The 14,411-nt window shown below is 40.5% G+C and overlaps 1 protein-coding gene across 2 annotated transcripts in view; it reads right to left on the bottom strand.

Annotated features, from left to right (window-relative positions):
• Window positions 1-10,473: 10,473 nt before the first annotated feature.
• Window positions 10,474-14,411, bottom strand: part of sacm1lb (SAC1 like phosphatidylinositide phosphatase b) — a 34,155-nt gene continuing 30,217 nt past the window's right edge. For both annotated transcript variants that reach the window (XM_051075993.1, XM_018680765.2), the window contains exons 15-20: window positions 14,136-14,205; window positions 13,918-13,990; window positions 13,283-13,376; window positions 11,887-11,979; window positions 11,753-11,810; window positions 10,474-11,559 (exon numbers count right to left, since the gene is read on the bottom strand). In XM_051075993.1, coding sequence (XP_050931950.1) covers window positions 11,423-11,559; window positions 11,753-11,810; window positions 11,887-11,979; window positions 13,283-13,376; window positions 13,918-13,990; window positions 14,136-14,205 — 525 coding nt within the window. In that variant the 3' untranslated portion in view covers window positions 10,474-11,422. The remainder of the gene's footprint in view (window positions 11,560-11,752; window positions 11,811-11,886; window positions 11,980-13,282; window positions 13,377-13,917; window positions 13,991-14,135; window positions 14,206-14,411) is intronic.

The following is a 14,411-nucleotide window of genomic DNA, read 5'->3' on the forward strand; positions in this document are numbered from 1 at the left end:
ATTCTGAAACAGCTGCTGCAGAAACCTCTAATGACTCATTCATGACTTTGAAAAGGCATTTGTTAAAATAAGATGTGACTTCATCCAAAAAGGTCTTATGTTTTGGAAAACCTTAATAAAATGGGTGAAGGTCATAATCAAACAACTAGCAAAGTAATAAATAATAGATATGTATCTAATAGTTCCACTCTGTCTAGAATAGAATAGAATCCTTTTATTGTCATTGCACAAGGCTCTATCCATAAAATGTCAATCAATCTCATAAAACATCAATCAGTCTGTTCCATTAAAAAAAACAATCAAGCACTCATATGCAGCTGATGATAAATACAATAGTGTGTAATGAATAAATAGAGTGAATGCAAGAATAAATTAAAAAGCCAGTCCATAGTGATCATTAGGGGACAGTCTTTGTACCCTTAAGACTTGCATCTCCAGACTCAAAAACTGTTTTTATCCAAGAGCCATTAGCTCAATAATGGTTTGCAAGTCTTAAGGGTACAATTGTGCCTCCCAGAGGGAGGTGGTTAGGTTCTTATAGGACTCTCTCAACAAATACAAGTACAAAGCACAATTAAATTACTAGAGGTTCATAAAACAATATAAACAATAAAGCACTAAATATAGATAAAGTGATAAAGAAAAACAGGCTCAGAAGCAATAAAGAGAGGAATGGTCCTCCGCCACGTTGTTATTGCTGTATATGGGTGGGTCTGGATTACTCCTGTGGTTGGTGATTTGCCACATCTGTGCTGGGTTCTTGTTGATAAAGTGCTCCTCAATTTTGTCCCTATGTGCAGCCTTGGCCCGTTTGATGCCTCTTCTCAAGTTGCGTTTTACTGCTCTCTGTCTCCTGACCTGAAGGCTGTGTTACAGCATCTAATGTAACAGAGAAAGGCATCAGTGTAAGTCTCTACATCTGGGTCAGAAAAGAAGTCCCAATTGGTCCATTGAAAACAGTCCTGTAGTTGTAGAAATGCATCTCTAGGCCAGGAAACAACAGTTTTTGGCTGACTGGCTGGCTTCAGTCTCTTAATATTGGGCCTCTAGGCTGGAATTAAAACAGGGACAAATGATCCGACTGACCAAGATGTGAGAGAGGAGAGGCTCTGTATCCTTTACTGATGTGGGAGTAGACACAGTCCAGAGTGTTGGCCCCACTCATTGCACACTTGACGTGCTGGTCAAAACTAGAAGACCAGTCCCAGCCTGGTCAGATGCGTGCAGGAACTGAAGAAGCCTCTTGAATGAGAGGTGAAACGTCTGCCTAGACTACAACTAAGTCCAGTTGCGTTTGTTTTAAATTTCCTTGAGATAACTATGATCTGGATGAATGAGAATATTCACAGGCAAAACTAGAAGTGTATATCAGGGTTATGTCTCCTGTCTTTACCATGTGCTGAAATCTTGACTTTTAGAATCTGAAATAAATCATGTTTAACAGGTTTAAAACCAAGTGGGATAGAAACAAAAATAACATTATATGCTGATGATGCAACGTTTTTTTCTGCAGCCCAAGAAATCTTCAATAGATACTTTCATAAATAATAATAATACATTTTATTTATAAGCGCCTTTCTGACACTCAAGGACACTGTACAATATAAAATAAACAAAAATAATCGTACAACAGACAATAAATAAAACTCTGCAATATACAATAATCAATAAAAACAACAATGGATAGAAACAACATAAAAGAAATCTAGGGCGGTGAAGTTGCAGTAAGTAGGTTAAACTGAGTAGGCAGTCTTAAACAGATGGGTTTTGAGTCTGGATTTGAAAACAGGAAAGGAGTCAACGTTTCAGAGGGCTGGTGGCAAAGAGTTCCAGAGCTGGGGAGCAGAGCATTCAGCCGCTCTGAGACGGTGCTGAGACGGGCAGAGGGTATACAGAGATGAATGGAGGAGGAAGATCTGAGGGAACGGGACAGGGTGGCGTTGTGTAGTAGGTCAGATAAATATGGGGGGGCAAGGTTGTGTATGGCTTTGAAAGTAAGCAGGAGGAGTTTGAATTCAATGCGCTGTTTAACCGGGAGGCAGTGGAGTTGCTGGAGGATGGGGGTAATGTGATGGTATGAGGGGGTTGTGGTGATAATGCGAGCGGCAGAGTTCTGGACCAGTTGAAGCTTATGGAGGGACTTTGGAGGGAGGCCAAAGAGGAGAGAGTTGCAGTAGTCGATGCAGGAGGTGACGAGGCTGTGGAAAAGGATGGAAGCAGCATGGGGGGTGAGGGAGGGGTGGAGTCGATTTATGTTGCGTAGATGGAAGTATGCAGACCAGGTGATGTTATTAATATGAGATTGGAATGATAGTGTGCTGTCATATTTGATGTAAATGTTTTCTCTAAAACATCTTGATTTAAACCAAACTTTGATAAAGGTACTCTTGTGAGAACAGGACTGACCTGTGTTGCCTGTTTCAGTTAAGTGGACTAACAGCTCAGAAGATGTTTTGGGAATTCATATTCCAGATAATTTAAAAGACCAAGATAAATAATGAAAGGAAAATGAAATGAAAGTAGAATTAAAAATTTTGTTTGTTTGTTTTGTTTTACCACCTTGGATCCTCTCCAAGGTGGTAAAACAATATAACCAATAAAGCACCAAATATAGATAAAATGATAAAGAAAAACAGGCTCAGAGGCAATAAACACGCAATAAGGTGTTAAATGTGGGAAACACTTTTGTACATCATTTACTGTAAGATCAAGGCTGTTCAAAGTCTGTTGTCATTGCCATTCATATAAGATGAACAATAACACAGTAGTTAACATCATTTATCTAGTAAAAGGTTTATCCTGAGATAAACTCCAATAGTAAAAGATCACTGTTTGAGGAAGCTTAAGCGGAAACTTTTCAGCACATATAGAGGTGGAGAAAATCTATGAAATTACATAATAGGCTCATATCCTTGGTGAGCAATTGTGGGATGGAGGAAGACTGCCACATGATGAGGACTGAGATGTGAAGCTCAGAGTCTCTTTAGAGCAGATCTCACCTACACATTCACACCAGGTTATGTGCATATGTGACAGAGCAGTTTCCCTCTGACACTCCTGCCATAAATACCACCTTTGACCGTCTCACAGCAGTTTTTATTGACATTGCATGACAAAGGTATCAGTTCAATAGCGTGGAAACATTTGAGTCACTAAGTTTTATGGTGTCTGTGAGCCTCCACTTTTTTTGGTAAATAGTATATATAGTATAACAATAGATTTAATCAGAGCACGAACAAAATTTCTGTGTTTGAGTTCTTTTGCTAAAATTCATCTTCACCTCACATCATCACACAACACACCAAGTCCTTTTAGCAGTATTTGTCTCAGCACTACAGTTGATTTCTTGATACTGTATTTATTCGAGATCTGTGAAGAGATCTGCTGTGGCTGTGGACAAATGTGTAGTTAATAAATTCATAAAAACAAGACAATAACATGTCAAATGTTATGTTTGCAGCTGATTCTGCCAACAAAAAGAAAGCAATGGCAAGTACAGCAGCTTTAAATAAAGTTCACTACAGATCAAAAGTATAGAACACCCAGGCTTCTCCAGTTTTTATTGAAATTTCAGCAGGTCAGTGAAAAACCTCAAAAGGTACAAAGGTCCAAACTACCTAAGGTAAAAAAAAAACAACTGCAACAACTGAACCCTCTGTCTGTACAAAGACTGTGTTACTACACCCTCTGATGTATGTGCAGCTCTAGAAAAAATTAAGAGACCACTGCAAAATGATCAGTTTTTCTGATTTTACTATTTATAGGTATGTGTTTGAGTAAAATAAACATTTTTGTTTCAGTCTTTAAACTAATGACACATTTCTCCCATATTCCAAATAAAAATATTGTCATTTATAGTATTTATTTGCAGAAAATGACAAATGGTCAAAATAACCAAAAAGATGCAATGTTTTCAGACCTCAAATAGTGCAAAGAAAACAAGTTAATATTTATTTTTGAAACATCACAATACTAATGTTTTAACTTAGGAAGAGTTTGGAAATCAATATTTGGTGGAATAACCCTGATTTTTAATCACAGCTTTCATGCGTCTTGGCATGCTCTCCACCAGTCTTTCACATTGCTGTTGGGTGACCTTATGCCATTCTTGGTGCAAAAATTCAACAACTCAGCTTTGTTTGATGGCTTGTGACCATCCATCTTCCTCTTGATCACATTCCAGAGGTTTTCAATGGGGTTCAGGTCTGGAGCTTGGGCTGGCCATGACAGGGTCTTGATCTGGTGGTCCTTCATCCACACCTTGACTGACCTAGCTGTGTGGCATGGAGCATTGTCCTGCTGGAAAAACCAGTCCTCAGAGTTTGGAAACATTGTCAGAGCAGAAGGAAGCAAGTTTTCTTCAAGGATAACCTTGTACATGGCTTGATTCATGCGTCCCTCGCAAAGACGAATCTGCCCGATTCCAGCCTTGCTGAAGCACCCCCAGATCATCACCGATCCTCCACCAAATTTCACAGTGGGTGCCAGACACTGTGGCTTGTAGGCCTCTCCAGGTCTCCGTCTAACCATTAGACAACCAGCTGTTGGGCAAGGATGACCTTACTCCAGTCCTCTATGGTCCAATCCTTATGGTCTTTTGCAAACCTCAGCCTGGCTCTTCTTTGCTTTTCATTGATGAAGGGCTTTTTTCTAGCTTTACACGCCTTGAGCCTTGCCCCTAGGAGCCTGCTTCAAACTGCTCTTGCTGTTCACGTCACCCCAGCTGCCGTTTGCCATTCTTTTTGTAGGTCACTTGATGTCATCCTGCGGTCGCTGAGTGACATTCGAATTGTGTCCATCCCTGGAACTCATCTCTGCAGTTGTGAGACAAAGGTAGGTTATTTGTTTGTTTGTTAATGTGAAGCTGTTTGGCTGATGTTCCCACAGTTCAGGCTCAGACAGCTGGTCTCTTTGAACTATCATGCTTGAAAATAGCTGATTTACCAATAACTGCTCTAAATTTATACAGCAAGAAAACTAATCTAGCTTCTCCTACATGTAGCCCATACTGTAGATTGCACATAAGGTTTACATTAAAAAAATATTATCAATAAATATCAATACACAGTTTCTATTTTAGATTTGGTACTACCAGCAAACAGCTCTGGTTAGTAGTGGAACAATCCACTCTGATCCATGTGAGTTTGAAAAACAAAAACAAAAGACTCAGCATTTTGTGTTATTTAATTGACTCAGTCCCACACACACCGTCCTGTTGCTATAAATACACAACACCAACTGTGGATTAGTCCACTGCTGAAAATAGTCCACAACAAAGTCACTGCTTCCTCTGTTTGTTTGGGTAAAACTACAGAGAGCAGTTGAAATTATGATTTATGATTATTTTTTTTACATGAAACTATAAATTTGTGAGCTGTTTTTAAAGATTAACATCCACAGTAGGAACCAGTGGAGCAAGAGCTGAGAACCTCAGTGTACAGGAGTACTGAGAGGCAGATGGACATGTTATAGTGGTTTTGAACTTTTCATGAGATTTGTTGATAACAAGAAAATTATAGATTAACACCAGATTGAGCCTTTAACTTCTGGAAGAGTCTAAATCTTTTTTCATAAACTGTGTACATTATTTTAGAGTGTATTAATCTGAAGGAATCCTGACATGCAAACAAAGCTTCAGGAGAAACAGTATCTCAAACTGACTTATGCTAAACTAAAATATGTCTGTAGCAGTTTCCCTCCCATGATCCTGACCATACAGCCCACATTACAGATCACATGACAACCTGACAGTGGTTTCACTGTGTTGTAACTGACAGTAGCTGTGGTTCCCTGTTATAAAGTGAAGAGGGGCTGAAATCATCTCATATATTCATACATGCCCCTGTGAAATCAGAGGATATTGAATGGAATGCAAAAATAGACTCATCGTGTTTGGTCCTGTTCAGACACAGATATGGCAATTCTGGTCAACACCTGATTCTGGTATTTGTGATCAGAGACCTGAATCCTTCAGAAATCTCTCTGGACATTAACACACAGAAGGAGTTTCTCACCTGCAGCACAATGAAGTTGAAATCATGATCTATGTTTCTGACACTGAACTGACAGACATTTAAATCTTTTTAATATGTGTAGCAGATTTTACTGCAACAGATCATGAAGTCATTTGAGGCGACTGGTACTATACTGACCCGGTGATTTCTAGGGAACCACTCAGGCCTGGACAGTAAAAAGTAGCTCAGAAGTTCAATAAAACCTATAGGAAACAGTTTGTCTCTTGGTTCCACCTACTTCTAAAGCCTGTTGGAAAAAATGATCAAAAATCTATTTACGTCAACTGGTCAGATCCAGTCTAAATTTTGTTTTTTGGCGTTTTCTCCAGAAACAGGGAAACAGGAAGGCAAGATGGCTGCCAGGGTGCAGACACACAGTTGGGCATGTTGAACTAAACCCTGGGCCAGTGCAAGCTGGGCCTTCACCTCTGCTAGCTGGGCTAACATCCCTGCTAACTGAGCCTTCACCTAGGGTAGCCGGGCTAACAACACTGCTAGCTCAACCAACATCATTGCTAGCTGGGCCTTCACCCCTACTAGCTGGGCCTTCACCACTGCTAGCTGGGCTTCCACCACTGCTAGCTGGGCTTCCACCTCTGCTAGCTGGGCCTTCACCATTGTCAGCCGGGCCTCCATCTCTGCTACCTGGGCCAACACCACTGCTAGCTGGGTTTCCACCTCTGCTAGCTGGGCCTTCACCATTGTCAGCTGGGCCTTCTCCACTGCTACCTGGGCCAACACCACTGCTAGCTGGGCTTCCACCTCTGCTAGATGGGCATCCACCTCTGCTAGCTAGGCCTTTACCCTTGCTAGCTGGGCCAACACCATTGCTAGCTGGGCCTCCTCCACTGCTAGCTGGGCCTTCACCTTTGCTAGCTGGGCCTTCACCACTGCTACCTGGGCCAACGGTAGGTGGAGGTCTTTCGGCTGATGTGGAAGCTGGCAGTGTAAAGCCACATGCAAACACAGTCAACAAAAGAAACAGGAGGCCGCCAAATTCTGCAATATTAAAACATCGGAAATCGGAAAAAACTGAAAAAGGTTATGGATGATATAGATATGACTCAGGTAATTAATGGCCCTACGAGAATTACAAACTCCACCAGCACCCAGATTGATCTAGCTTTTACTAATAGGCCAGAAAGGATCTTGAAGTCATACAATATGCTTACAGGAATGTCTGATCATGATCTTATAATGGTCACAAGAAAATTAAATAAAAAGCCCCTTGGCCGCCACTGAATTCTATAGGATACCAAAACAGGAACAACAAAACTTCCAAGATTCAATCAAAGAAGTAAACTGGGATGAATTGCTTGCTGGCAAAAATTTAGACGTGGATTGTTCTAATGTGGCCAAAGAAATACAACAAATTATTATACAATTTACACGGATAATTAAACTAAAAGCTAGAAAGAATGGTCTCCCCTGGTTAAACAAATTTATTCTGAAACTCATGAAAGAACGAGATCATTCTTTGAAGTTGTCGATCAAATTAGGACACAATAGACACCAATTTATCTTGTTGAGAAATAGGGTAGTGAAAGAAATAAGAAAAGCTAAAGCTAATTTTTTTATAACTGCTTTGAATAGTGCAAGGGGGAATTCTAAAATAACCTGGAATTATATTAAAAAACTATTGGGTGACTCCCAAAGAAACAAAACAAAATTAATGCAAATTCAATTAAATGGAAATATCCTGACTGAACCTCAAGCGATGGCTGATGCTTTTAACAACTACTTCATTGAGTCTGTGTCAGAAATCTCTGATAAGTTTATAAAACAAAGGAGGGAACACTCTGCACTGTCCACAACGCAGTCCTTTACCATTACAAATATTACTGAGACCATAGTTAGTAATTTAATTCAATCACTTAAACCATCTAAAGCAAAGGATGTTTTTGGAATGGATACGAACATGCTCAAAGATTTAGGTTCAGCTCTCGCCACTCCCATTGCCTCAATCATTAATTTTTCAATTTCATCAGGTTACTTTCCAAAGGCTTGGAAATCTGCTATTGTTACCCCTGTTTTTAAATCCGGTGACCCAATTTCTTTGCATAACTACCGCCCAATAAGCATTCTTCCAGCTATTTCCAAAATCGCAGAAAAATGGGTGGCACAGCAGATTGTCCATCATTTAAACAGTAGCTACCCCTCTCTCCATGCCATGCAGTTTGGTTTCAGATCCAAGCATTCCACTGAAATGGCTACATGCCTCTTTATTGAGAAAATAAAATCCTTTCTCGATAAGGGTGGAGTTGTAGGGGCGGTGTTTTTGGATCTCAAGAAAGCATTTGATACTGTAAATCATTCTGTTCTTCTTACCAAGCTCTCAAAATTTAACTTCTCTCACAATGCTGTGAGCTGGATTGAATCATATCTGCGTGATCGAACACAATCTGTATCAGTTGCAGATCTGACTCTCTTACGCTAACCTCCGGAGTCCCTCAGGGGTCAATGTTAGGCCCCCTTTTATTTAGTCTTTATATTAATGATTTGCCCACTGTTTGTTCTGAAGCTGAATGCTTAATGTATGCAGATGATACGGTTTTCTTTGTTCATGGTCGTACCAAAGACACTGTCGCTGTTAAACTCACTAAAACAATGTCCTGTGTCACAACTTGGTTGCAGGAGTGCTGTCTGCAGCTAAATGTTTCTAAAACTGTAGCCATGTATTTCACTAAAATAAATAGAGTATCACCTGACCCTGACATACATGTTAATGGAGAAAAAATACAAATTGTCAGCCAATATAAATATCTTGGGTTAATAATAGATTCACAGCTTTCCTTTAAAGCCCATATTGACAAATTGTGTAAAAAAAATCAAGTTAAATCTCGCAAATTTTCGCGCAATTCGAAATGAAATGTCAACTGAAGCCGCAAAAATGTATTTGCATTCGATGATTTTCAGTCATTTCAACTATTGCCTAACCAGTTGGTCCCAGGCTGGTCAGAGTGCACAAAAACCATTGCAAGTCTTGTACAAACAAGCAATTAAAATTATGGATAAAAAACCTAGGCACTATCATCACTGTGCAATTTTTAAAAAATACAGTATTTTAAACTGGGACAGTCTTCACACTTTTGCAGACTTAAAATTGATTTATAAAGTACTGCATAAATTGGCCCCTGATCCTCTGGCAGAGTTCATTAACCAAAGAAACCACCTTGAACGTGTCACTCGAGGCTCTGTCAGAGGTGACTGTTATATTCCTCTGCGCAGGAGCACTTTTAGTAAGTCGGCCTGGTCAGTAAGGAGTGCGAGTGCATGGAACTCAGTACCTGAGGAGATTAAACTGGCTACAACATACAAGGTCTTCACAAAAAAATTGAAAATGTGGCTTATCGACACATACAGTTGCCAACACTAAAAGATAAGCCTGTTGTGATCAAATGTCATGTTGTGATGCTGTATTTTTATTTATTTACTTTATTATTATTATTATTATTATTATTATTATTTATTTTTTATTTTATTTTTTTTTATTGTATTGCAAGTGTTTGTGTATGTATTTTTATTGTAGATGTATTTTATAGCCTTTTTACATTATGGCTAGGGGACTACAGATGAAAACTAGCCTTCTGGCTAATTCTGGCTTTTTTAACCATGTATAATCATGTGTTTTATGAAATTGCACTGTCCCCTTTAAATAAATTAAACTAAACTAAGCAGGAACAATGTGACTGATCAGAAATACTAAAGAAACTACCTTTAAACATCTGGGTAATTTATCATTATGAATATGTATGTAATATTTACTAAGGAGTGGCGTCTCCAACAGTGTTTCACCATAGGCCACAATACATAGATATAATAACCTACAGTAATTATCAAACATCACAGATTCAGGTTTAAGACAACAGTCTGGTTTCAGTCAGTCACTCTGTTCAGAGCCAGACCATGTCACCAGCTCAACACCTATTAAAACCAGTCAACAAGGTGCAAAATGAAGCTCAGCTCAGCAGCTACATGGACTGATATATGTTGAGACCTAGCAGCAACTCTGTCCCAACCCCAGTGTTTCCTCCTGCAGTGAGGTCTACAGACTGAAGTGGGCTGACCCTGTGCCTCCTCCCAAGATGACATGGTCTAAGCCTGAAGGCAGATTTATGTTTCTCATAAAGGTGTTTCAGTCTTCTAGTCTATCCAGAATACATTCTCCTAGAACACACTGGGCCTCATGCAAAAACATTATAACATGCTACCTAGTGAGAATTTCACACTGCAGCTTCAGCAAACAAAAAGATAACAAGTAGTCATATCGGAGGACATGAAACAATTAGAAAGTATTAATGCAGCTGTCCATAACATGTCATCAGAGCAGAGCTGTAAGTGACATTCAGAGAAAACAGATGGGAGAATATTAGAGCATGTAGAAGGTGCTGTGCCCAAATATGGCAATCCCAGTAAACTGTGGTGGTGGTGGTGATGAGAATATTCATTTCGCATCAAGTCTGTTTTATTCATATTTTTATTTGAGTTCATTTCAGTAGAATAGCTAAACTCCTAATTGATTCAGATTAAGGCTTTATGATTTCAAGTCAAAGGTGGAGAGAGTCACACTAGTCTGACTGATCTGGACCACTCCTGAATTTGGTTCCTACCTCAAAGAAAATACTGAACACCAGAAAACTGGTGAGTGCCCCAGGTTCTCTTCAATCACTCTCTTGCATGACTGGTTCTTGCATGGAGCCCATTGATAGAGAAGCATAAATCTACCTTTACAGAGACAAACACTGATCATGCATTTGGGTGATTCTCATCAAGTTGATCAAATTACATAACTTCTTTGTCCCAAATCAAACCACAGTCATTTAAATCAGAGTGTGGCTGTGTCATGTGACAGACTTTGTAGCAGGCAGCGTTTAACCTGGGACAGAGTTACTGCACATAAAACAAACATAAACATAAATTGGCAACAACAAAAAGGAAAAGACAAAAGGTAAATTAACAGTACATACAATAAATCATTTCCAGCTGTGCTGTGACATCACAGCAGCTGTTGTGAATCTGATCCCAATGCATCCATTAAAGGAATGCAGTAGGACACATGTGAAAGGTCATGTATGTCTCACTGCATTCCTCTGAAATCAGGAACAATGACATCCAGTTAGAACAAACTCCAGAGTTTCAGTGTCCAGTAAAACCTGTGGACAGACAGTCCTGTCCACATGATGATCGTTGCAGTGTGGACGGCAGCAGGCCCGTGCACTCCCAGTCTCTGTCTTTCTACCGTACACGGAGCCAGCCCTGCTGCCCACCACCCTCCTCCACTTCCCCCTCTGTTAGTAAAGGCTCCAAGCCTGCTGATGCTGATGCTGATGTTGGGGGTAAAGTGATGAAGTGCTAGTGGATGAGGCGGTGAGCTCGCCGGGGCCTAGCTGCTTTCCACACACACACATTCAGTCCAGCTTCTCCTTCTGGACCAGCTTGGGAGCATCTACAAAATCACGTCCATTAAAGAGGATGACGCCGCCCGTCACCACGCTGGCTGTTCCCCAGAACAAAACATAGGCCAGAGTCTCAGTCCACGTGTCACCTGAGGTGAGACAGCAGGTCATACAGAGTCAGTGGAGGAATTCAAAAATAATCTTTCATTTCATCATTGGGGAAACTTACCAAAACAGTAATTACTTTTTGAGCCAGATACAAATTCATTGTATTTTAGATAAAACCTCATGTTGAGCATATAAAAATGTCTGTTAATTGGAGTTTATTTGCAGTTGTCTTACCAGCCATTAGCAGGCAGATGATACACATGGAGAATGCTACCACCATGATGATAGGCAACTAGAAAAGGAAAAGAAGAGTGACATTAAACACATCAGGAAAAAAGGATCTGTCAATCTTCCTGAGCCTTTCTTACCGTCAGAAACTTCCAGTCTTTAGGGTCACGCAGTGGGGTGGTCCAGTCACCTTCCTCTGCAGCATAATTCCCCAGGAACAGATCAATGGAGTCCTGCATTAAAACAGACCCACAGTTTTCTATAGTTCCTCTTTTCTGCATTGATTTTTTTTTTCTAAATATCCAGTGTTAGTTGCTCAGCTGCCCTGTGATCATTAATACTTGTGAGTATCCAGTTGGAGTGGATGGATCCTGACAAACTGTAAAGCTTCACTTTTAGTTTTGGTTGTATTGAGCCATTAGTCTTATTTTGTCGTTATGGTTATGGTAATGTTTTACTAGAGAGTATGGTTGGTCAAATTTGAAGCAGGAAGTAGCTCTGAAAGGTTGCTGCAGAAAGGACAAATACAACAGGCAATCTGTGTATGAACTTGAAAAATACACTCTCTGATTGTTTAATCTGGATTAGATGCATCTGATACTTATACACCGATCAGCCATACTATGACCACTGGTGGATGAAGTGAATAACATCAATCATCTCGTTATAACACAATGTTCTGCTGAGGAACCTTTGGTCCTGACATTCATCTGGACATTACTTTGTCACATACCACCCACCTAAATATTGTCACAAACCAAGCACACACCCCTCCAATGGCAACAACACTCCCCAATGTCAGGGGCTTCCCCCAGCAGGATAATGCTCCCACCGCACCACAAAAAACTGCTCAGAAATGTGTCCAGGAACATGACAAAGAGCCAAAACTGTTGACCTGGGCTCCAGACTCCCCAGATCCCACCTGATTCAGTACCTGTGGGACCTGCCTAGCATTGCATAGGTCCCCCTCATACTGTCAAAACAGCTCTGACCTGTTGGGGCTTGGACATGGGATCTCTGAAGATCCCCTGTAGTGTCTGGCACCGGGACATTGGCAGCAGATCCTCTGGGTCCTGTGTGTTGTGGGATGGGGACTTTATGGATCTGACTTGTTCTGGATCATCCTATAGATGTTGGATCAGATTAGGATCTGGGGAGTCTGGAGCCCAGGTCAACAGTTTTGGCCCTTTGTCGTGTTCCTGGAGACATTTCTGAGCAGTTTTTGTGGTGCAGTGGGAGCTTTATCCTGTTGGGGGAGGCCCCTGACATTGGGGAGTGTTGTTGCCATTGGGGGTGTGCTTGGTCTAAGACAATGTTTAGGTGGGTGGTACATGTCAAAGTACCATCCAGATGAATGAAGGACCCATGGTTCCTCAGCAGATTATTTGTAACAAGATCATGAGTGTTACTCACTTAAGCTGTCGGTGGTTTTAATGTTATGGCTGATAGGTGTATATTCATTAATTCATTAATTTTAAAATGACTGTAAAATACACATCACTAATACACACTGATACTGTAACCATTTGGACCCACCTGTCTAAAACCATCAGAGAAGTTGTTTTTGTAATATCGGATCACGGAGTTCCAGCCGTCCATCAGCAGCCCCCACTGAGTCCTCTTCCCTGTCCTGAAAGATCCATACGTTAGTCAACACCATATAGTAAATCTCTGTTGTCCCCAGAGGATGAACCACGGTGGCCCTTGACCTTTAAATATCTATTATATCTAAATCATAACTCATTCAATTTACTGAGGACATTCATGTTCCCTAAAGGGTGAACCCTCTCCATTTTAGACACTTTCCATGCAAACTATGCTAATAATCTCTTTCACAACAACAACACTTAAACTGTATTCTAACTTCACACTTAAAGATCACTTCTATTACAAATGAAAACTGGGTCCAACTGACTGGATACATCAGTCACTAGTGTCCAGTCAGGGAAAAATTACATTGGACAATGCCAGACAAGATGATAATGTAAATGTCATCTGTGACATTTCATTCAGTCATCGTGAAATGAAATCAGTCATCAAATGACTGAATGAAATCATATACATTAGACCAAAAGTGTCTATTGTCTAAATTTCTATTGTTCGACTGTTCCTTTGTCATTAGCAGGTGGTTAGCATTTGTTTATCTGGATGTTATCTGTGTGAAAACTGACCTGGTGAAGTCTGTCTTCAAGGCACCAGTACCAGCATACTGCTTGGCACAGGCATCAGCGTTGTCTGCCCAGGCTGCATGTGGACGGACAGACAGACAGGAAGACAGAACACAGACCAAAACAACAGATCTTAACATCATTGACCTGAAATGTAGGCTTGACAGGTGATTAATACAAAGGACACTACTGAGACCACTGCTGGTGTGAAGGAGACCCACCATTCTTGTACATCTTCTCAAAGTCTGCCTGTTCCTCGATCTGCTGGCCCATGTGCAGGACTCCCATTCTCTGCAGGCACAAACACATTTATGATATAGCACAAAGCCTCCCCACTTTTAGATCTGCTCCTGTTTTCATTCACTGTTAATGCAAAGGAAACACTTCTATCCTTGTTTACTTGTCTTGATAAACTAGATATAATGAACATTTCCACTGGACACACTCCATCAATACAACAGACTCATCTTGTACTCGCCCTATGTTGTTTTTACTTT

The sequence above is a fragment of the Lates calcarifer genome, linkage group LG15, assembly GCF_001640805.2.
Source record: "Lates calcarifer isolate ASB-BC8 linkage group LG15, TLL_Latcal_v3, whole genome shotgun sequence".
Taxonomy (NCBI): Eukaryota; Metazoa; Chordata; class Actinopteri; family Centropomidae; genus Lates; species Lates calcarifer.